Source organism: Balaenoptera borealis (genome assembly GCF_965194805.1).
Source record: "Balaenoptera borealis genome assembly, chromosome: 6".
Classification (NCBI taxonomy): domain Eukaryota; kingdom Metazoa; phylum Chordata; class Mammalia; order Artiodactyla; family Balaenopteridae; genus Balaenoptera; species Balaenoptera borealis.
The window spans coordinates 21,120,428-21,144,924 of NC_138863.1; the positions used below are offsets into that span (position 1 = coordinate 21,120,428).

Consider the following 24,497-nt stretch of genomic DNA (forward strand, 5'->3'; position numbering starts at 1 on the left):
CACTAGAAACTCAAAGAACGTGGCAGGAAAGCCACACCTACCCTCTTGTGACAGTTGATTGTGACAGCCTCCTAAGCCATCTCTCTGTTCCTTCTTCGTCCAGGGTTGTTTCTGTAAAACCCAGACCTGACAAGGCTCAAAACCGCCTTGATAACTGGTCGCCATTCACAGAACAAAGCCTGAACTCCAGCAGGTCCTCAGTCTGACCCCACATCACCTTTTCTTCCCTCCCTCTGGGCCTGTGTGGTTAGCCCTGTGTGAACACTTGGAACTCCCCAGCCCTGAAGGCACTTTAAGCCTCCGTACACTGCTGGTGCTGTTCCCTCTGCCAGGAACACCTTTCCCCTTGCTTCTCTTCCTGAGGAAAGGCTGTGTACTCCTCAGGTCTGGGTTAGATGTCGTCGCCTCCACGAAACCTTTCTCGAACTTCCTTCTCATCAAGCATAATGTGTCACTCCTTCCCTGTTCCTACAATTTTCTGTTTGCACTTAAAAAAAAAAATTACTTACCTCCTTGCATTATAGTCACACCAGCAGCAGGGACAATGTCCACTTTATTTTCGAGTCCGCAGAGCACTCAGCCCGGCACCAGTATACACTTGTTGAATAAACAAACAACTGAATGAATGAATGAATGAATGAGTTTGACATGCTCGTTAAAGCCCATATGGGCACCAAGGCATCATTTGCCTCCTCTTTCATTGGCTCATCATTCTTAAGAGGAACGGGCCCCTCTGTACTTCAGCCTTTGCGGCGTCAGGCAGCTAAGGGAAGACAGGGCAGCTCTGAGAACACGGTGGCTGAGCTGCGCCTGGTTCCCTGTAAGTCACTCCTTCTCCATAATTCTGGTCACTCTGCCCAGTCTCAGACCCTACACTTCTGAACCTCAGCTAGAGGGATTTGAAGAGCACTTTCCAGCATCCATTTAGGTAGCTGGCCTCCTGCCGGCCTTGGTTCCAAGATCCCATCCCCTCTTTTCCCCCGTTTTCACAGGTGGGCCGTGGTTGGCTCTCTCAAGCCTGACCTGTACCCCATCACTCAAGTGCTGAAGCCCTTCCCTTGATGGGAGGGTTCCTGTGCTGAGCCCCAATTTCGTGACCAGGACTTTGCTTTTCGTGGCAAGATCTCCTTAGTGCCAACTTCTGAGTATTTCGTGTTTGTTTAAACCTTAACATTTCCCTTCAGTCCAGCTGTCAGTTACTCTCATCCCTCCTTCCCAGGTGCTGTCTGCTTATCTGGTGTCCACTGTCTGTCCTCATTTGCTGTTCACTCAGGTCACACCTGCAGATGTGTTTGCCACCCCTTGGCCATGGGGCATCCTAGCTCTGCCTCAGACAGGGGCATCACTCACCATACAGGTGAAGAGCCAGAGAGCTTCTACCCTCTCCTGCTCCCGGATAATGCACTTTTCTTCAGCTGCACACTGTCATTCTGATCTTGATACCGATCCTGTCTCACCCGAGTTACCTCAGCTGCATCTTAATGAATCCCCCAGGTCCACTCTTCACCCCTCTGTAGCATGCTCCACACTTTAGCCAGAAAGATCTTTCAAGATGTAATACTGTTCATGTCACATCACAGTCCTGCTTAAAACCCTTCCTCATCTTACCTCGTTCTTAGGAATAAAGACCACATTTCTAAAGAATGTTAGAAAACACGACCCTACAAAGCCAGGGGTATCTGGCCCCAGTGGCCTCCTCAGCTTCTTTTTTCACTCACTAGCCAACATTCCCCTTCTTCTCATGCATACATCCTGCTTCCTCCCACCCCAGGGCCTTTGAACATGCCATTTCCTTTGTTTGGAACTCTGTTCTTGTCTTTCAGCTTAAAGCTCAAGCACCCCTTTTCCACAATGCCTACCTGTTGCTACCCTCGCTAGCTCTCACCAGCTCCCTGAACTCCTCCTTTATAGCACTTATCACAGTTTGTAATTATATGGTCACGTGATCATTCATTACTGTGTTTCCCTCTAGTGAGGTCCAAGGACAGGGACCATGTCCGTGCTGCTCACAATTTTATTGAGCCCTGTGATTAACATGGGGTCAGTGCCTCATACACATTATTAGATGACGGGGATACCACCAGCAGGATCCTACCTGACCAGTCCCACAGAAGTTAACCAGGTCTGTGTGTAAGCATGTCCTAGGGACGATGCTCTACCACCCAGCTCCTCATAAGCCCGAGCACGGATACTGCCTCATAGAGGGTAAGCCATGAAACAAATGTACAACATGGGGCTCCTGAAATCCTTACTCAACCTCCCATATTGTTTATTGAAAGTATTTGGATGTGCATATTTATTACTTAGTTTTCTTGTTGTAGGGAATTTGATAGATACTACATACCATTGCACTCTACATTTACTGCATTTCCTTGAGTTCAGAGCCAGTAAAAAGTTCATCTCTTCATGTTAATTGTCTCCTTCTTTTAATCACATGAGAATTCTACTCCCCATTGGATTTCTTTTTTTCTTTTCTTTTTTTTTTTCTTAACTGCTGGGGTACTCTGTGCTAAATTTCGTGCTTAACAGAGTAAAATTACCTTTGCCCAGGTATCCTGTTATATCTGTCCTCTGTTGTTTTTATTATTTATTTATTTATTTTTGGCTGCTTTGGGTCTTCATTGCTGTGCGTGGGCTTTCTCTAGTTGCGGCGAGCAGGGGCTACTCTTCATTGCGGTACATGGGCTTCTCATTGTGGTGGCTTCTCTTGTTGCGGAGCATGAACTCTAGGCGCGTAGGCTTCAGTAGTTGTGGCTCGCAGGCTCTAGAGCGCAGGCTGAGTAGTTGTGGCGCACGGGCTTAGTTGCTCCACGGCATGTGGGATCTTCCCGGACCAGGGCTCGAACCTGTGTCCCCTGCATTGGCAGGCGGATTCTCAACCACTACGCCACCAGGGAAGTCCCTCTGTTGTTTTTAAAGTGATTTCTTTGTTGTTCTATTGTGTTATGCTTAATTATTAAAGACAATTTAGATTCTTTTGTTAGGAATATATATATTTATATGTTATATAATATACATTTTTATTTATATTATATATTAGCTACATATGATGTATATATCATATGTAATATATATTACAAAGCCCTTATATCCCCTTTTTTATCCCATAGTGGTAACAATCCATATTCTTCCTTTGGAGCCACGCTGGTGAGGGAAGATGAAAAGAATCTGTGGAGCGTGCCTCGCGATGTGTCCCACACAGAGGCAGACGATGACAGGATCCTCTACAATTTGATCGTTGTTCGTAATCAACAGGCCAAAGATTCAGAGGTAAGCACCTTTTGAGATCTTGCTGTGTGCAGGTGATAATGTCCAGTGAAAAACAGCAATAATGGAGAAGACCAGCTTAGAATAGAGAAAAGAATGAAGGATGAGATGCGTGAAACATAGGGCAGGTCTTTTAGCAGCATCTAGTTGCTAATTTTAGCTGGTCTTGGTACACCTGTTCAATACACAGATAAGACTGATTTCTAATTGTTACTTTAATGATACAAATTATAGCAGTACGGAAACAGCAAGGCAGTGCTTTTCAGATCGTGAAGATACTTTATGGTCTTAAATGGCTTAACCAGTCCATCTCTAATCTTTCCAGTTGTTTAGCGAGACACCATTAAAGATTCAGACTGAAGGTTGGGAGGTACTTTGCATCATCACTACTTCTGAATTAATGGGACCTGAACTGTTTTTTTTTTTCCGTTTGTATCTTCTTAAATTGCGCTTATGGATCAAACAGCGTATCTGCCATATGTGAGGTGATTTTTGTGATAAGGCTTGAAACCACTCTTAATGGACTTTTAATCGAAGTCATTGATATGGGAACACCAGAATATTGAAAAGGAGACAACTTCATAAATGAAGAGACAACAGCAAAAGGGATGATGGTTTATTTTCTCCTTTATTCCAAAAGTAGTATTATAGTACTATACATAATACAATATGATGTTATGTGTATCATTTTCCAAGTAATACAACCTAAGTTTTCTAACTTCTGTGTTCATCCGTTAGTTCTGAGTAGATGCCTATATTAGATATGACTTTATGTTTTCCTTTGTATCATGTAGTAATTGAGAAGAACAGAGACATTTAAAACCTCAGGCTTAGGCTATGAAGAAAAGCACCAGAGTGTGTTGTATGTATGGGAGCAGGGTTATGGCAGGGGGTGTGCCTGTTCCTTATCTAGGTTCCTTTATTTCTGCTAATTAATTGTTAACTGTTTTTCCCCCCGAAAACATGCTTTAGCAGGAGATGATAACTTTAGAAGAGTCCTGTGTCCCGGTCCTTTAATTCTGGTGTGACTTGGGATGCCTTTGGGGGGTTGGAGGTGGGCTGAGAGGTAGGGAATGACAGTTGCCTCTGATTCTTGAGGCCTGGGGGAAGAGTAGGCTGGAGAGTCCCGCAGTGGCTTTGATGAGCATCCTTTCTTGGGTGTGGAGTGCTGGTAGGGACAACTTCTGCTAGATATCCATCACAGCGCTTAACTCAGACGCATAGCACATTAGTGGCCGTGCACTGCGCTACCCCTGGCTTCCCCTCTGCTACCCCCTCCTCCACTGGTAACATTTAAAGGACATCATAAATGCTGCTCAGGCCAGGAATAGCCATCCTGGCTGCCCTTCCTGAGCATATGGACAGGAATGCTTGCATGACCTTGTTTTCCCTTTAATGGGAAGCATTAATCCTTACCCTGCTGTACTGGGCTGACCAGTTAGGGTTTCTGCTGGTGAGAATGGAACTAGTTCTTCTCTTTTCTTCCTTTTCTTTCTCCACTCTCTGCAAAGCTGGGACAACAATAGGGAAGTGATATATATAGTACACCTTTCTCTGTCTCCCCAGGGCCTCATGCCAGATGTGAAAGGGGCTTGAAGGGTGTTTGCACTGAGCCTGGCAGCTCTCTCTGGAGGAGCTCCTGTCTCTCTGCCCTGTTTGTCTCTACTTTTGAAAAGGCAGTAGAGGAGGCAACGTGAGCTGCAAAGCGCTCTAAATAAGCACAGCTTCCAAAGCGGCCACCGTGTCATTTCTGTGCTGCTCTTGGACCTGTGTGAAGGGCCTTCCAGAAGGCTTATTCTTTTTCTTTTTTTTTCTTATTAGCTGAAATTCAATCCTTTATTATTCAGGTACAGAAGAAATAAATAAGAATAGAAGCAATGTCTTTTCTCCCATATTTTCCTCAATATGTTGGAAAAAACCTCTTCTTGATTTGAATACAAGTACACCACTACTTTGTCATCTAGGCCATTTAATGTTGTGTAACATGTATATATACAGCACCTCACATTCATATTTAATGGAGTAGTGTACAATGAGTGAGTTCCAGATGTAGAAATGTTCTGTACGTAGTTTGACTGGTAAACTTCTCAGTGGCACGGATCATGTCTCTTACACTTTACCTATACTTTAAATGGCTACAGGTCCCATTTTTTTTTTTTTAATAATTCTTTATTTTTATTTATTTATTTTTGGCTGCGTTGGGTCTTCGTTTCTGTGCGAGGGCTTTCTTTAGTTGTGGCGAGCGGGGGCCACTTTTCATCGCGGTGCGCGGGTCTCTCATTGTCGCGGCCTCTCTTGTTGCGGAGCACAGGCTCCGGACGCGCAGGCTCAGTAGTTGTGGCTCACGGGCCTAGTTGCTCCGCGGCATGTGGGATCCTCCCAGACCAGGGCTCGAACCCGTGTCCCCTGCATTGGCAGGCAGATTCTCAACCACTGCGCCACCAGGGAAGCCCTACAGGTCCCATTTTTGGGAACTTTTTATAACAGTGATTCTCAAACTTGAGTATATATAAGAATTACTTTGAAAATAAGTTTCCTGGACCCCATTCCCAGAGATTTTTTTTTTTGAATTTTATTTTATTTTTTTATACAGCAGGTTCTTATTAGTTATCTATTTTATACGTATTAGTGTATATATGTCAATCCCAATCTCCCAATTCATCCCACCTCCCCCGCCCCGAAGGCTTTTTCTTCTCCTTGCCTAAGAAATGAAGTCAAGTTTAACTCTAGAGGAACTCTGCAACCAGGACAGGCTGTCAGGTCAATAACATGAAGATGTGATGATGATGATTTTACATGAAATGATGTGACATGTCTCTGTTCATGGCACTTCCTTTTTTTTTCAGGTGTAAAAAAAAAATACATAGACATACACAAGATATATATAAAATATACATTTTAAGGTATGTATGTATACATACATACATAATATATATACATGGTTAAAAAATGTTTCTTATGTTTTCTTCCAAAAATTTGAAATGCATATAAAAGCATATATTAATATATTAATATGTCTATTCATTTTCCCACAGATTGGATCATATATTACATGTCATTCTGCACCCTTTTTTTCCACATAATAATATATTTTGGACATATTTTCACTTCAACATGTGTAGATTTACCTTAGTGGTTTTGGGGGCTCTCTTGTATTCTCTTGCATGAATTCACTATCATTTATTCAGCCAGTCCCTATTAATATTTAGGTTGATTCAGGTTTTTTGCTATTAGGAGCAGAAGCAATGCTACAGTGGGTATCCATATATACTTGTATACCCTGCCATCATTTTTTCAGGAGTAGAATTGCTGGATCAAAGAGTATGTGTGTATTTAAAATGCTGGAATTGTCACAGTGCTTCCTTCTTGGGGGAACCTAGGAAAAACACTTCAGGGTGCAAAACTGACTAGTGTTGGGAATTCATACAGTGTTTAAGAGGAGCAGCTGCTGAGCTCCAGATAGCTGTTCGCCATGCTTAGGATGGAATTGCCAGAACTTTGGATTTTTAAGAGAAGCTAAAAATCCAAACTTACATATAAAATGTCCAGATTTTTAAATGATAGTTCACATTCAAAAAATGTGTCAGCTAAACAAAATAACGTTTATGGGCTACTGATATATAAGGAACATTTACAATAAGGACTACTACTACTTAATATTATTGTTATTTTGTTCAGTATGATTGAAAAATGAACTCACCATTGATTTAGAAGGTAGAAGTGGGAAGCTGGGGTTGTTTTAAGTTTGAACATTCATATTGCTTATTTTCTTTTTCATGCAGGGTAAAATTGGTACAAATTTTAATGAAACGGAGGATTTTAGTTTTGAGGGAAAAACAAATTCCACCTACTAAGGAACAAGAAACCCTAGATATTTTTGCATGATACAATTTAGAAGCTCAAGCAAGGCGTTAAGGAAAACTGAACATTATGTTTTTCCTTGAGTAGCAATAGCGTGAAAGACCCAGGAATGTCCATATTTGGAATTCTCTGAAAAATGAATAGTAACTTCAAAACAGTCTACACTACACCGCCTACATTCCCTTTCTGAATCTGGAGCTGGTGGAGGAAGGCTGCAAATATAGTTAAAGCTACATTCGCTGTGTTGCCCCAAATTGGAAAAAAAATCAGAAAAGAAGATATATAGGAGAGCAAATAATGAAGCAAAGGCATGAACTTAAAATTACTTTCAGTGTCAGAAAATAAAACAGTAACATTATTTAATTCTAATATAACCCACTTTCATTTACACAAGCCTTCAAAAGCTTGAAGACTGTCAGCAGAATAACTGATGCATTTACAGATCTCCAAGTAGTGGAAAAATTTTACTCTTGTCTTTGACTTTGTAAAATACTTTATGTTTAAGAAATAGTAAACAACCTCAAGTCTCCACTCGCTGGACGAGGCTCGCTCTGGTCAGGCCATCTGACTTCTCTATAAGTGGGTGAACACTGGCTATGGTTGGCGATAGAACTGCAAGTTTTACGCCAAGCGTGAAGGAGCAAAATAACAGTGGAAAATTGAAGCAATTCTCTAGATCATTCTGGGCTTCTCAAAAGGCCTTTTTGTTTGGGGTCCAGATGATCCGGACTGTTGAATGCAACCCTTCTTTATTTGACTTTGCTAGTGACTGTTTGGGTTAGAGGGGGAGGGAATAAAAGCACTCATTAGGATCTGAGAGTCAAGCCTTCTTACCCTCTGTGTTCTAGGTAATAATATTTATGGAAGATTATGTTGGGTGCTGAGCAGTAGCATGCTGCTTAATGCGTGTGTTCCAGGCAAGAACCGAAGCCTCACAATACCCCTGTGAAAGAGGGATTTTGACACATAAGATCAGAGGCCTTTGGTCATCTGTCCAAGGTGTCGGAGTCGGGGAATTGGGATCGTAGTTCAGTCTGTATGACCTGGAAGCCTGTATGATGGGAAACGCTGCCCCGTCTCTCTATTGAGCTTAGAAAGAGTCTCAGTGGAATCTTTTTGGTCAAAGACAAAGTTATCAAATGGTTGTTAACTTCCTGCCGAGCAGCCGCTCTGGTCTGTGTATTTGTCAACCATTACTCACCCTGCACCAACTGAGTCACCGAGTGGACGACTTTAGTATTTATTTAGTATCAACCTGTATTGGGCAGTGCATGTAACATCCTCTAGGTGACGCTGCTTGGGAATTTGTAACGCCTTGGGCACCATTCTGGGTACAAAAATCTATTGGACTCTACCGGAAGACATCGCTTGTCTGTCTGTGAGGTTCTTTTCTATTCTTTGCCCACCCCCAACTTTAAAAAAATATCTAAGCATTTTTGGATATTAACATTAAGGTAATCCATGTTTCTTACCGAGTAGGTAGCACATCAGAGCTCTGTGTAAGCCAACAAAGTTGAGACAACAAATATTAGAAAACGATGCAGGCAAGGGGAAAATCATTAGATATTCAGTAGCATGTGAGGTGCTGAAAAACATGCCTTTTGGAATTAGACAGTTGGGGATGAGAGTCATACCTCTGCCGTGTCCTAAGATGACACTGAATAGTTATTTAAACTCGGGGAGATCATACTATTTATTGTCCAGTTTGGGACACAGTCACAAGGTCTTAACTAAGAAGAAAGGGAGGTGCTAATATTGAGTATGCCAGGCCAAAGATATAAATTGGGGCTGCCCTAGACAAGCTGGGATATATGATCACCTTTTTAAAAAATTGTGGTAAAATATAAATAACATAAAATTTGGCATCTTAACCATGTTTTAGTGTCAGTTCAGTGGCATTAAGTACATTCACATTGTTGGGAAGCCATCACCACCATCCATCTCCAGGACTTTTCATCTTCCCAAACTAAAACTCCATACCCATTAAACGACAACTCCCTATAACCCCTTCCCCCAGTGCCTGGAAACCACCTTTCTACTTTCTGTCTGTGAATTAGACTACTTTAGGTACCTCATATTAATGGAATCATACAATATTTGTCTTTTTGGTGACTGGCTCACTTCACTTAGCAAAATGTCCTCAAGGTTCATCCATGTTGTAGCATGTGTTAGAATTTCCTTCCTTTTTAAAGCTGAATAATATTCTATTGTATGTATAAACCACATTTTGTTTATTCATTCTTCTGTCACCAGGCACTTGTGTTGCTTCCAACTTTTGGCCAATGTGAGCAATGCTGCTATGAACGTAGGTGTACAAATATTTGTTTGAGTCCCTGATTTAAATTCTTTTGGGTATATACCCAGAAGTGGCATTGCTGGATCATATGGTAATTCTATGTTTAATTTTTTGAGGAACCGCCATACTGTCTTCCACAATGTCTGCACCATTTTACATTCCCAACAGCAAGACATGAGAGTTCTAATTTATCCACATCCTCACCAACACTTGTTATTAAGATCACCTTTCTTAACCTCTAAACTGATCAATAAAACAGCTGATGACGTCATATTGATCAGTTTTCACATCCACATAGAGTAGAGACAGTTGAAACTGTGGGCCAGTCACCGCCACTGAATATCAGCGTTAGGGATGTAAACCCGGAAGAGGCTGGTATCTTGACAGAGCCTCTCTCTGAGCTGCCTGTCCGTGGACGGGAAATAGACAGGTCAGAAAACTTGGGGAGCTCTTTGTACCTGAATTCTATTCTGTTTTTTTCCAAGCATCCATATACTAAAATGCAATGGCCAGGCCCTGGTTCTTTTACTGCCCTTTAGATTCTGTCCTCATTGGCCCCCTTCCCCTGGAGCCCCAGAAAGATAGTAGATAATACACCTTGGGAGTACTGGCAGGTCAGTGACAGAGAGGGTGGACAACACATTGGGGACCTCCAGGAAGATGCAGTGCCTGTAGGAGAAGGGCAGGGAGCTGGCCATCTCTTTCCATTGCTAGAACTTCACTGTTGCAGTAACAGGTTGCTGCACCTCTGGGTTTTCTGAGTTATTGTGCTTGTGATGGTGAATTTCCAGAAGGCAGACCACATGTTTATTGGCACGCATATGCAGTGCCAATAATTCACTGATAAAGAATTCTATCTCTCCATTAGTTTTTTTTACAACTTGCATAAACCAGTTGGGCCTGAGAAGAAACAGAAACCATAAAGCTGCCTCAAGAGTTGTATTTTTTTTAACTTATAGTTGACTAGTTGTAAATTTGAAACACAGGGATTAATACCAAGTTAAGCCTCCAGTGACCTACCTCAGTGATGGCTTTGGCTTTTTCTAGAACAAGTGAGATCAGCAGAAATGCCTGCCTGTCATAGAGTCAGGGTGCCTCCTCCATGCATTGCCTGGATTTCCACAGCAGTCTTTTGATGTAGATGAGTTATTTATTAAAAAGAGAGTGAGAGAGAGACCCGAAGAGGTTTCGTCTTCTTGATAGTGTCCAGAAATGGGCTTCTGACTCAGGGTTCGATGCCTTCCCTTTGGGGTGGAGAAGGAAAGCTAGAAGGATCTGAGGATTTAGAGCAGATAGCTGAATGCTTTTCTTTGTCCTTTATTTTAAATGTGAGCAGGAATAATCATGTGGTAAAAGAAGCTTATAGGCCTAGAACTCTATAGAAAAAAAAAAAAAAAAGGCACTTTCCAACTTATTTCCCTCTTTAGAAAACACCAATGTGTGATTGATTTTTCAAATGTATCTGTGCTATTTTATATACAGGATTTGTTTCAACAAAAGTTCAAGTTCTGCCTGATGTGTCTATTTATTGGTTAATTTTATTAAAAACAATGTGTCTAATGTTCAGTTAGGCAGGCTTGGTTTGAAATGAGTGTTTTCAGTTCTCTATATCCCTGAGAGTCTAATATTTTTTAGTCTTGATGTTAATTTAGGGTCAACAATGTAGAAAACTCTTTTCTATCCTTCCTACATCCCCTGCCTCTCAACTCAGTAGGAGGACGAACTGATTTCTATTGCCATTAAGTTAGAATTTCTGGTTTCATCAAAGTAAGGACCCACTTTGAGTTTCACAACTATTCTTAGGTCAACACAATGGGCATGTTCATGAGGGAGCCTGGTTGGTTGTTCATGCAAAGCTCACAGGCTTGTGATACTATGGGTGTGTCACTTCTGCCCCAGATCTAGTAATCGGCTTTACAGGTCTCTGAACTTGATTTTCTCAGGGCACATAGAGCTACTTGAACTTAGGGAGTGTATTAGAGAAACAGATCCAACAGGCTGGGCTGTGTGTGTGTATCTATCTCTATAGCTCTTTATCTGTATACTTATACCTATACCTGTCTCTCTCTATTTCTCTATCTTATCTATCTCTATCATTCTGTCATCCCTATCTATCTATCTATCTATCATCTGTCTATTTACATTTTTTTAAAGGAATTGGCTCACACAATTGTGGAGGCTTGGTGAATCCAGAATCTGATGGGGGAAGCCAGCAGGCTGGAGACTTAGGGAATAGTTGCAATTCAAGTTCAAAGGCAGAATTCCTTCCTGCAGAGAGGAGGTCAATCTTTGTTTTATTAGAGCCTTCTAGTGATTAGGTCGGGCCCACCCACATTATAGAGAGTAATCTGCTTTACTTGGAGTGTACTAATTTAAATATTAATCTCATCCACAAAACACCTTCACAGAAACATCCAGAATAATGACTGACCAAATATCTGGGCACTGTGGCCCAGCCAAGTTGGAACATAAAATGAACCATCATAGTGGATTTTACTAATGCTAATCAAATTCGCAAGAGACTGCCGTATAAACCCAAGTGCACATAACCATTTGATGGGCCATAAACTTGACTGGTCCGTCCAGCCTCTCCCCTATAATGAAATATGTAAAGGAAACTAGTGACCACACTAGAAGGTGACTGGGAAAGAGGGATCAGGGATCGATGGCAACTGCCATCTATGGAACACTGATACCTGTGTACCTGATGCTGCTCTAAGTATGTTACGTATACAGTGTTTACTGCTGTTGGCCTCCAGATGTGATAACCTGGTGCTTTCATCTCCAGTATAAAGCTACTCCTGTGATTTGGTTAGGACACCCTGCCCCTTGATGGTGGTAGATAGAGGTTTCTGAACATCACCCCCAGGTGAACTGTAGCTTCAGGAACTGGACACAGGCAGGGATTCGGGAGGGCAGGCAGCAGAATATGGAATCAAGGGAAATCCAGAACCGTATAATATTAGACGAATCTGTGACTGAGACCAAGAGAGATATTTCGAATAAAGGCTCAAATTGAAGGGGCTAGGCAGTTACCCAAACAGAGCCAGCAGATTAGCAGTGGAAGATAGGGATCTCTAGACATCGAAGTCCGAAGTCCGAGTGAAATAATCTGTGTAGATTATTGCAGTAGAATTTAATGCATTGCCAAGGCTCGGCAAGTCCTACTATCCCATTTTCTCCCGTGGAACCTCTTGACTATTTCCCCAGTCCAATAATGACGTCATCTCTGTTGCCCATGGACAGCTACACCTCTCCAGTTGAAGGCACATTCATTTTCTTGATTTATTATTTAATATATAAAGCTGGACTGAAGGCATAGAAACTGATGAGGCTATTGAGCTTTGAAGAATCTCTGCCCAGACTGTGGCAGCATTCAGTAGAGTTCTACATTTTCCTCTTGGCTGAGACACAAGAGAGCCCAGGGGAAGTGGTGGCCTCAGAGTGGTATCCCTTGTGATCAAAATAGCTCCTTTGCTTCCTCAACAGTTGTTTTGGCCCCATTCACTGATCTGAAATTCTTTTAAGGTGGAGCAGCCTAGATACATATTTAAAATATTTATTTATTTGACTGCACCGGGTGTTAGTTGCGGCATGTGGCCTCTAGTTCCCTGATCAGGGATCAAACCGGGGCTCCCTGCATTGGGAGCGTGGAGTCTTAGCCACTGGACCACCAGGGAAGTCCCTGGAGTAGCCTAAATATTGAATCTAAGTTATATCAACTCATCCGGCAGTTCCGGTGTTTGCACTCCATCCTATGGATATTCTCACACAGTTAAACAAAGATATGCATTCTCTGCAGTAGTGTTTTGAAAAGTCAAAATCTGGAAATAAAAATATTTGATGAAGGTACTGGTTAAAAAAATAACAGGGTAGGATTTATAGATACTGGCTTGGAAAGATAGTTATAATCTGTTGCTAAGTGGGCATGTATAATATTATCCCATTTGTGTAGAAAGAGATCCCATTTGTATAAAAGCATATGTATGCTAATATATAGCAATAAAATTTCTTCATAGGAAGGTTACCTATGAACTTTTTTTAGCCTTGGTGACCACTGGGGAGTAGAAGTGGATGGAGAAAGGGATGCTTTTACTTTCTTTTAACTTTGTGGTCTTCTGTACTGTTTGAAAGCAATTTTAGACTATAGGTGTGTATTGCTTCTGTATACATATACTTCGTATAAAATAATTATTTCACAGCACACTTTGTGGTGGCTATTTCCTTAGGTCTTTCTAATCTGTCTTGTTTTAGTGTGGGTATGTTGGAGAAAGGGGAAGGGGTGGGAAGAAGGAGGGAGGGAGGAAGAGAGAGAGAAAAAGAGAGATTAAGAGAGAGAAAATGAGAGTTAGTTTCGGAGGACTGGAGCACACTTTGAGGAATCCTGCCAGAATGGACTGAATGGCAGAATGTGCATGAAGCAGTCAGCTGGTATTTATCTTTTTAACATTATAAGATTCATCTAATAAATCAGGCTCTTTCTCTGAAGCTCGCCTCCCCTCCAGCTGCCTGTGAATTCACATGGTAATTAACAGAGACGTATTTGTACTATTCTTCCCCACCCGCCCCACCACCCTGCCCCCGCCTCTTCCTTTGATTGGTGTTGTTCATCTTAGAATCACTGAAAATGGCTCTTAATTGCACAGAGCCCGCGAGAGCCCTGGATACTGGCGCGCTGGGTCTCCACGGTGTGAATGTGCTCAGCTGGGGAATCTCTGAAGCCTTACGAGGAGTCCTCCATAAGTACAGCTTTTTGGTTCTGAGTGGATGCCGAGGGGGAATGGCAGCACCTGCCCGGTTCTGATGGGGGCCCAGATCTGTGGCTTTTCAGTCCTAAAATCACCAAAGTGTTCTGGAAGGAGACCGTATTTTTCTTGACATGAAACCACCCTTCCATTTAGGTACCCAGTCCCTGGGTACCTATTGTCACATAATCATTACACCATGCTGTATACCGCCCTGGAGGGAGCTGTGCCCTTTGATGGTTTTGCAATAGGAGAGGCAGGTCCAGGTGGCTTATGAATACAAACTGAGTCTACCCTCTTGAAATAATCGTCCTGTTTAATTAGAAATGAGGTGAGGTAAAGTCACATCCAAGCTTGTTTACCACGTTGCTGTTGTCATTGTTATTATTAAGTAATTTGGAGCCCGAACCTAGCGATTATCATACTAAGGGAAGTAAGTCAGACAGAGAAAGACAAGTTATCATATGATACCACTCATATGTGGAATCTAATTTTAAAAAAGATACAAATGAACTTATTTATAAAACAGAATCAGACTTATGGATATCGAAAACAAACTTATGGGTACCAAAGGGGAAATGCGGGGTGGGGGGAATAAATCAGGAGCGTGGGAGGAACACGCACACACTGCTATATATAAGATAGATGACTGACGGGGACCTACTGTATAGCACAGGGAACTCTACCCAATATTCTGTGATAACCTATATGAGAAAGGAATCTAAAAAAGAATGAATATATGTATATGTATAACTGAATCACTTCGCTGTACACCTGAAACTAACACAACATTGTAAATCAATTATACTCCAATAAAATTAAAATATTTAAAAAAATAAAGTAAGCATAGACAGAGCTTAAAAACATAAACAACTTGGAGCCAGGTTCAGTGGACCTGAGCCACAGTTCACCTCATTCCTTCTACACGGACGCAGTTTGCGGTAGGAGACCACACACAGGTGGGCAGGGTGTGTTTGGACCCCATGTTGTCAGTCCTGGCTGTGGCTCCAAGAACCGGAAGATCTACGTGCTTCTGCTGCTTCCCCAGGTCCAGATGCTGGACAGTCAGCAGGGAGGGGCGAGCAGGAGGAAGTCCTCATAGATACTTTTTGTTTCATTGTGCAGCCGAATGTACTTGTCTCTTGGCACTGATTTTTATTCTTACTTTTTTTGCCAGCCTTGGCGAGTTTACCAGGAAGTTTTGAAACCAGGTACAAGGGGTGGAGATAAACCCCCCCTGCTGTTGAGTTTGTTGTTAAACACAGGACATGCTCAGGGACGTGAGCTTTTACCCGTTGGTCCCTGTCTCTTTGCCAGCACAAAAGGACTCCGAGGAAAGCTGTGAGTGGGAATGGCAGCAGCTTGTAAGAAGAGAGACCTTCTGACCAAGGACTGGTCAGGGTGCCTGCTCTTCCAGCCCAGTCTTGACAATCGGCGAAAATACGTTTCAAAATGCCCTCTGTCGTCTTGTACTGCGTAGACTGTCATCTGTCTAAAGTCAGAGAGGTTTCCGTATTTTTTCTACTGGGAAATGACTGTAGGCCATGCTTTTAAGCCATCACCCATTTGCTTCTCTAGGCAGACGTCTGGAGGGAAGGGGTAATGTGTCAGGATGCGGTGGACCGTCTGGGGTAGGACTGAGCTACCCAAGGATGTATTGTCACCCGCAAGATGGGCGGAAGGCTGCAGAACCCTCCTCCCTGCCTTTCCGGGGCCCCCACTGACTTCTGGAGGGCCCCCCCACCAGGGTTCTTCTCATGTTACCCTATGGCTGTGTCCCCTTTGTTGGCTCCTCATCAAGCCTGCCCCAGCCCTCTCCAAGTATCCCCTCACTAACATTTTCTCTCCCATCTTTCCACCCAATTAAATGTCCATTTACTCTGTGTAGGCTCAGCTTAACTGGAAGTTAAAAAGAAGCAGGTGTTAGTTCAAAACCAGAGGAATTCAGTGAAGGGTATGAATGATTTAAGGAGGCACTTGGGAACCCAAACTCATCATCCCTGGGGAAATCTGAGGAAGAGGAGAGGTTTTTCTGAGCAGAGAGAGCAGCTCAGCTCAGTGGTCTCCTGCCGGGCTTCCAGATGTATTCATGCCTATTGTCACTGTGATTTCCGGTCTTTCCTGAATTGGGGTTGGAGCAGCCTCGTCACGTTGGAAACACTGCCAGAAACTCGCCCTGTGAGATTCCTGGGATGGGGACAGAGTCCTGCGTGTGAGGGCCCTGAGGGTGGAGGCCAAGGCACTGGATGAGCCAGACTGCTTCTTGTCCCAGAGGATTTTGTGGGGCCCAAGGCCTGAATTGTTGAAAGGGGTGGGCCTGGGCATGAGCTGGCAGTCAGCATCAAGCACAACAAGCACAGCCTTGAGTTGCACACGAATGTGGTCAGTGAGCCGGAGGTGCCTGGACGGCTTAGCAGTCTGATTCAGGGCAGGTAAGGGGGGGGCATTTGAGAAACAATCCCCCTTCGAGCTGGCAGATCCTCTGCTGATGTTGAAACACTGGCTGCCGTTCTTACCACTCACTCTGCCTGTTCCTCTGCCCTAGTTTGGAAAGGTCTTTCCTTCCTCTCCTGTTTCTCCTGCTCCTGGCTCTTCTTCCAGCCGAGGGCAGGGCTTTGTAAAACACCCAGGTGGGGAAACAAGCAGAACCTGCTTTTTCATCCATCCTTTCCTCCATTTTGCTTGCTCATATTTTCACCTCTGTCTGTGCTTGTCTTTAAAGTGAACGTCTCAGCCGATGCTGGGTAAGATTTAGTCATTGAGAGGAACTCGGTCAGGTCCAAATGTATCTAGGCTTTTGATTGCTGAATGTTCAAAAACACAGCGTTTCATTGATGCTTCAGTCCTCGCCTTCGTATTTTAATCCATGACATGGCATGTATCTTTTGCCTGCTTTAAAGTGATGTTTGGGGGATAGAAAGCACCTTTGACTATATAGCAAAAGGCACGTACTGAAATGTTTCAGAGTGATGGTTTTCTACTGTGTGGACTGCAGTTGGCACTACTGCTTTTTTAACCAATCATGGCAGCTGACACTGTGCTTCTGGCAAACATCCTCTTCTTTTTTTTTTAAAATAAATTTATTTATTTATTTATTTAGGCTGCATTGGGGTTTCTTTTATTTTTTTTTTGTTTTTAACATTTTTATTGGAGTATAATTGCTTTACAATGGTGTGTTAGTTTCTGCTTTATAACAAAGTGAATCAGTTATACATATACATATATCCCCATATCTCTTTCCTCTTGCGTCTCTCTCCCTATCCCACCCTTCTAGCTGGTCACAAAGCACTGAGCTGATCTCCCTGTGCTATGCGACTGCTTCCCACTAGCTATCTATTTTACATTTGGTAGTGTATATATGTCCATATATACACTACCACTCTCTCACTTTGTCCCAGCTTACCCTTCCCCCTCCCCATGTCCTCAAGTCCATTCTCTAGTAGGTCTGCGTCTTTATTTCTGTCTTAACATCCTCTTCTTAAAAGGTCACCAGTCATATTGGATTAGGGCTCACCCTAGTGATCATTACTAATGATCTTGGTTACTTCTGTAAAGACACTGTCTTCCAATAAGGTCCCATTCTGAGGCACCGGACATCAGCATATACATTTTGGGGGGACACAAGTCAACCCGTAATTGTAGGCACGCCATTGATAGGATTAAAAATACTTACTTTGTTTGGTGGTCAGATGTAGACCCTGTGGGTGTAGTGTGTTTAAAGAGTCTGCCCTCAGGGAGCTTACATTCTATTGAAGGGAGACGGACAACAAATAACTATAATGTAGGTTGTTTAGGGGCAGAAAAATTTTCCCTTCCTTCTAGGTTCTTTGGCTGGTCTAATAATTAAATTGATATAAGACAGATTAACAGGAGAAAAACAAACTTAATTATGTATATACAGGATTCCCATAAAGATGTGAAGACATAATTGACGCTTATGTAACATCCTGAGCTAAGGAAAGGGGTAGGCGTCCAGGGGTACAAAGGGGAGGAAAACCATTCATGGGAAGGCAGAGGAGATGTTTGAAAAACAAAAGTTTCCCTGTTATGCAGGTAAGTTTCCTAGATAAAAAATGATTATGGATACAGGCCCACTTTCTAATATAAATTTAGGCAGTTGAGGGGGAGGTAAATGTTCATTGCAGCTCTATTTACAATAGTCAGGACATGGAAGCAACCTAAGTGTCCATCGACAGATCAATGGATAAAGAAGATGTGGCACATATATACAATGGAATATTACTCAGCCATAAAAAGAAACAAAATTGAGTTATTTGTAGTGAGGTGGATGGACCTAGAGTCTGTCATACAGAGTGAAGTAAGTCAGAAAGAGAAAAACAAATACCGTATGCTAACACATATATATGGAATCTAAGAAAAAAAAAAAAAAAGGTCCTGAAGAACCTAGGGGCAAGATGGGAATAAAGACACAGACTTATTAGAGAATGGACTTGAAGATATGGGGAGGGGGAAGGGTAAGCTGTGACAAAGTGAGAGAGTGGCATGGACATATATACACTACCAAACGTAAAATAGGTAGCTAGTAGGAAGCAGCCGCATAGCATAGGGAGATCAGCTCGGTGCTTTGTGACCACCTAGAGGGGTGGGATAGGGAGGGTGGGAGGGAGGGAGACGCAAGAGGGAAGAGATATGGGAACATATGTATATGTATAACTGATTCACTTTGTTATAAAGCAGAAACTAACACACCATTGTAAAGCAATTATACTCCCACAAATATGTTTAAAAAAAAAAAAAGTCCACATAAGCCACTGTCAAACCTAAAAAAAAAAGAGCTTTTCCTGAATCTGCTGGGTTTTGATTGCCTTTAGCTCAAAATAATCCTTATGCCAAAGATGCGTATTTTGGGGTAACAAAACCTGCTCCCTTTTGGCTGTGATAAGCACTTTGAAGAAAAATAAGATAATATGAGGGGACAGAAAGTGACTTTGGGCTGGGGAGCAGAGACCTGAATGAGGTGGGAAATGAGCCTTATGAAGGGCATCCCAAGCAGAGGAAGCAGCACGTGTGGAGGCTCTGAGGCAGGGACGAGCGTGGTGTGTGCCGGGGACAGCAAGGAGGCCAGAGTGGCTGCCGCAGAGGGAGCAAGGGAAGGAACTGTGCGGTGTGACCCTGAGCAAACTGGCGAGGACCAGACCACGAAGGCCCGGTAGGCACAGTGAGGGTTTTGGATTTTGTCCTAAGAGGGGTGGGGAGTTCTTTCGAACTAATCAAGTAGAAAATGCTTATTTGTCCCTTTGCAAGATCTGTTCTTCTCCTCTGGCCCCGGTTACTTCTAATCTGGGCAGCTCACATTCCCTGGGAGTCCTGAGCAGGCCTGGCCTTACACCATGCCTCCGCCTCCCTGTTGGGAGATACATCTCCAGGGGTCTCTTGGTCTCTGCACACATTGTGAGCAGAGGCACTGTCTGCCCTTTGTCTGGACTGTCTTTTCAAGGGTGTTTTCATAGTGAACAGCCTTGGGACGTATAGCTAGTTCTCCCTCTGGAGCAAAGGGCAGGCAGGCCTATCCCATTATAAAAGGTCAGGTTCCCTGAGTTTAGGGTTCCACGTGCAAATGATGCACACGCAGGCATCATCTGGCCCTCTTCGCGTTACTGTGTGGGATCTGGCATGAAGAATGCTGATCTGGGGACTTCCCTGGTGGCACAGTGGTTAAGAACCCGCCTGCCAATGCATGGGACGCGGGTTCGAGCCCTGGTCTGGGAAGATCCCACATGCTGTGGAGCAACTAAGCCTGTGCACCACAACTACTGAGCCTGCGCTCTAGAGCCCGCGAGCGACAACTACTGAAGCCTGCATGCCTAGAGCCCATGCTCTGGAACAAGAGAAGCCACCAAAATGAGAAGCCCGCGCACCACAACGAAGAGTAGCCCCTGTTTGCCACAGCTAGAGAAAGCCTGCACGCAGCAACGAAGACCCAATGCAGCTGAAATGTAAATTAATTAATTAATTAATTAAAAAAAAAAAAAAGAATGCTGATCTGCTATTGCCGAGTCCTTTGTCTCTGAGCCTGGAGTCTCATGTCTTTTGCCAGCACCCATGAAACTGTGACAGGAGACCAGACCGTATTAGCTTGTTAGCTTGTTAGTCAAATCTCGTATGCTTCACAATTCTTGACACCCTTAAAATAGCTTTCATGTTGGCATCATGACTGAGAGCTTGACCTGGGTCAGTGCTTTGGTGTATGTGTGTGGTTTTTAAACTTTTTTCTGTTATTTTTGGAACCCTGACCCCACCCCGAATGAAATCTACCAGAAAACTGATCAAATTAAAGCTGCCTTGGTCTAAGTAAAGGCAAGAACCTAGATTCCCCATCTCAGGAAGTCCCCCAGGCATCTTTGGAAAAGCCACCCAACATAATTTCAAAAACACTGTGTTGACCTACTAAAGGCCCCTTTAAAACTCAAATTTGATATCTGATAGCAATAATACATTAATTCTTATCAGAGACAGATCAGTTATGTCTTAGCAAAAAATTAATTTCCCAGTCATAAATAGGTCAGCACAAATTCGTTTTTTTAAGGAATGAGTTCCAGGTTTAATAAGTTTCAGTTACAGGATATGGAGGGGGAGGTTGGGAGAGGGGGGCACTGCAGTGGTGGGCCCTGGGCATTTGGGCAGGGCTGTAAGGGAGAACGCTATAAACCAGAGGTGCTGAGAAGATAGTAGATGATAAATCACATCACATTTGAACTACTTGGTTTCCTTGATCCTTATCCCTTCGAGTTGCCTCAGAAGCTTTGAGTGGGATCTGGCGGAGAGAGAGGGGCGCCGTTCCTTTTCACATATCTTTTATGGTGGGGTTCTGTGTGAGGTATCATTCAGAAAAATGACTGTCCCACAGAAACAAGTTTGAAAGCTCATCTTCTTTACTCTGCTACCTGGAGCTCTGGCAGTGGGTATTCAACACGAAAGCAGATGCTTATTTCACAGAGTCCAAGGAGGAATGGGGCACAGCAGAAAGGATTCCTGGGGTTCAGGCCCAGCTCTACTACTGTCTCCTAACTCTCCCGCTAATGTGCTGTGTGACCTTCGGCAGGCCATGCAACTTCTCTGGGCCTGTTTTCTCATCTGACAGAGGGAGATGTGGAGGACATGGTCTCAAAAGTCTCTGTACTTAAAGGCTTGTGAACTATGGAGCAGTAATGTGGCTTTTAACCCAAGAAACATTGTGCTGTAGTCCTGGGTGTCTGCATTTTAAGGATCCAGACCTCATTCACGCCCGTTGAGTGAGATGCACTCACTATGGGAATGGGGATGGGGTCGTTTCTGAGAGTAAAACCAGGTGGCTTTGATTCCTCCATGCCACGTTTCCCTCCACAGTCTAGACAAGCTGTGGCCCAGGGGCCAAATCCAGTTTTATTGGAACACAGACATGCCCACTTGTTTATGTGTATTTTCTGGATGCTTTGGTACTACAGTGACAAAGTTGAGTAGTTGTGACAGAGACCTTATGTCTTGTAAACCCTAAAATATTTAGTATCTGGCTTGAGGCCATGCTTTGCCTTTGGTTTGGCACTCAGTAGACTTGGCTCAAATGCTTGTGTGAATTTAATTTTTCATACAACAAGGATACACAACCAACCCCCTTAAGGGGGGCATCCCATAGCCACTGCTTTATGATACTCTGGAAGAAGACATCCTCTTTGGAAACTGAGAGACTCTTCTAGCCTTTTCACTTATGGGTGCAAAACATCTTTCAATTACTGATGATTTTTTCTTTTGAAAAATGCCTATACAGTCTATCATGTGAGATTAGTCAAAATTTAAAAAAATAACTGCAGTTTCTAAGCTTGTTAACTGTACCATGGACTGGTGCCACAGCACTGTTTTCCCTTCACATTCGGGGATTTTAAATGCAGAGGAATTGTTTTAGGGGCTTTGTTTGAATTAATTAAAGCCTGCCATGTTGATAAGGAAAAAGACAGATGACTGACAAGGTAAAGGTCTTGAAAACTGGAAATGGCTGCTGAATTTAGGATTCATGAGGCAGCTTCCTAATTGGCTTGGCAAAGGGTCATCCATGTGTCTATAATAGCCAGTAAAGACTGGAGTAATTATAACCCATGTGTTAACCAGTGAGTTTCCAGGCAATTACAGGACTGCTTCCACTTAAGCAATTATTTTGCCTTGAGGCTGCGGCATTACATCATGCTTGAGGCTTTGTCAGCGTAACCTCCAAACACTTGAATGGGGGAGGCGGAATCTGGGGGCTCCACTGAAGATTGTAGGGGAGTAAAACGTGGACAGCAAATGACATGCTGAAATTGTAAGGAAAATGTTTTACAAGGCTTGAATCTAAATAATAACTTCCAACTATTACAGGAACCCTATTGTCATTGACAGGTGACAGAGAGAGTAAGCATTTTGTGCCTTTTTTTTTTTTGGCTGCGTTGGGTCTTTGTTGCTGCACACAGGCTTTCTCTAGTTGTGGCGAGCGGGGGCTACCCTTTGTTGCGGAGCATGGGCTCTAGGCGCGCGGGCTTCAGTCGTTGCAGCACGTGGGCTCAGTAGTTGTGGCTCGCGGGCTCTAGAGTGCAGGCTCAGTAGTTGTGGCGCACAGGCTTAGTTGCTCCGTGGCATGTGGGATCTCCCCAGACCAGGGCTCGAACCCGTGTCCCCTGCATTGGCAGGCGGATTCTTAACCACTGCGCCACCAGGGAAGTCCCTTGTGCCTCTTTTGAAAGGGTCAGTGTGACTCTGGGTTGTGTTCGCAGGGGTATAATATGCTGGAGATGTGCTTGGAGTGATTAGGGAAGTGGTTTAGTTTCCAGGTACATGTCTTAAAAAGGATATAGATAGTTTAGAGAAGGTCTGGAGTAGACAGTGAAAATATCGAAAAATTAGAAAGTAGGAATCAAGTGATGGGGGAGAGGTGGAGTGAGCAGAACACAGACTGTCAAATCAGATGCACATGGATCACAGATTGTACCCAGTATCAAGCTTTACTAATACTTTCAAAGACACAGACGATCAAGAGGCTTAGGAGAAGCAGAGAGAGGTCTGGGACCTTGAGAATGTCTCCCTAGGGCCCCTGTCCCCACAGGGCATGCACCTCTGACTCAGAATACTAGATGGGTCTCAGTGAGGTTCACTGGGTTACCTCACACAGTGCAAAGCATTCAAATTATGAAAGAGCTCTGTTGTATACTTCTCATTATTTTGTCGAATATGTGGCATTCTGCAGGGGGCCAGACCCCAAAGATGTTGGGTGTCTTGAGTCCATGTCATCCTTTGGCCAGAGACATCCTGCTAAGGGCATTCTGTAGTCAAGGCTTCTTCCTAGCAAATATCGTTAGTCTAGTTACCTGGAGGTTCACTTGATAAAGAAATTAGATAGGGTCACCTGCCTTCTTTCCTTTTTTTTTGGGTGGGGGCTTATCTACCCGTACCCCCCAATACACACACACACACACACCCGCACAGAGTCAGTAAATGGACCACAGGCCAGCTGTTTAAGTCCTTCCTACTTGGGGGGGTGAAGGTGAAAAGGACTGGTCGGGGTCAGGCAGAAATAAACAACTTGACAGCTTTCGAATAAAGGGAGAACAATTATAATTTGGGTCCCTGGTGATAAAGTATGGAGGAAGGGTAATTACAAAAAGGGTTATCACTATAATGAGAAGTATTTTGGTTAAAAAAATAGGAAACTTTCAGATTTGGGGGGTTGTTAGTTTGAAAAGTAAACGATAACTTCCTACTTTCTTTCCTTCCTTCCTCTCTCCTGTGCCTCCTCTTGGCTCTGCTGAATATCGAGGGCACCACACCCCCTTCCTGATTATCATCTTGTCCTTGCTCTGTCCCCGTGGTCCTCCTCCTCTTTGAAGCTGGCAGAGATCCTGAATACAGAGTAAATGCCTCACAGAAGCAACAGTGTTTTCAGCTAAATATTGCGACATACACAGGAACTTGCAGATTTATTGACAGGCTTTTCAGTTTAACAGAATTCATTGAAATCAGATGAGCTAAGGTCTGTGCATTGCCGTCCAGACACAGTAAATACTTTTAAAAATAAATTCAAATTACAGTAATAGCCATAACTAGACTTTTCTATTTTTGAGGTAATTAGATACTCGATCAGGTTAACAAAGGAAGCCCTTAAAAATAATCCTTCTTGGGGCTTCCCTGGTGGCGCAGTGGTTGAGAGTCTGCCTGCCAATGCGGGGGACATGGGTTCGAGCCCTGGTCTGGGAAGATCCCATATGCCGCAGAGCAGCTGGGCCCGTGAGCCACAATTACTGAGCCTGCGCGTCTGGAGCCTGTGCTCCGCAACAAGAGAGGCCGCGACAGTGAGGGGCCCACGC

At 43.5% G+C, this 24,497-nt stretch overlaps 1 protein-coding gene across 2 annotated transcripts in view; it reads left to right on the top strand.

Annotated features, from left to right (window-relative positions):
- The window catches only part of MREG (melanoregulin), a 113,606-nt gene that overhangs the window by 68,601 nt on the left and 20,508 nt on the right, over positions 1–24,497 (top strand). For both annotated transcript variants that reach the window (XM_082397686.1, XM_082397687.1), the window contains one exon: positions 3,111–3,270. In XM_082397686.1, coding sequence (XP_082253812.1) covers positions 3,111–3,270 — 160 coding nt within the window. The remainder of the gene's footprint in view (positions 1–3,110; positions 3,271–24,497) is intronic.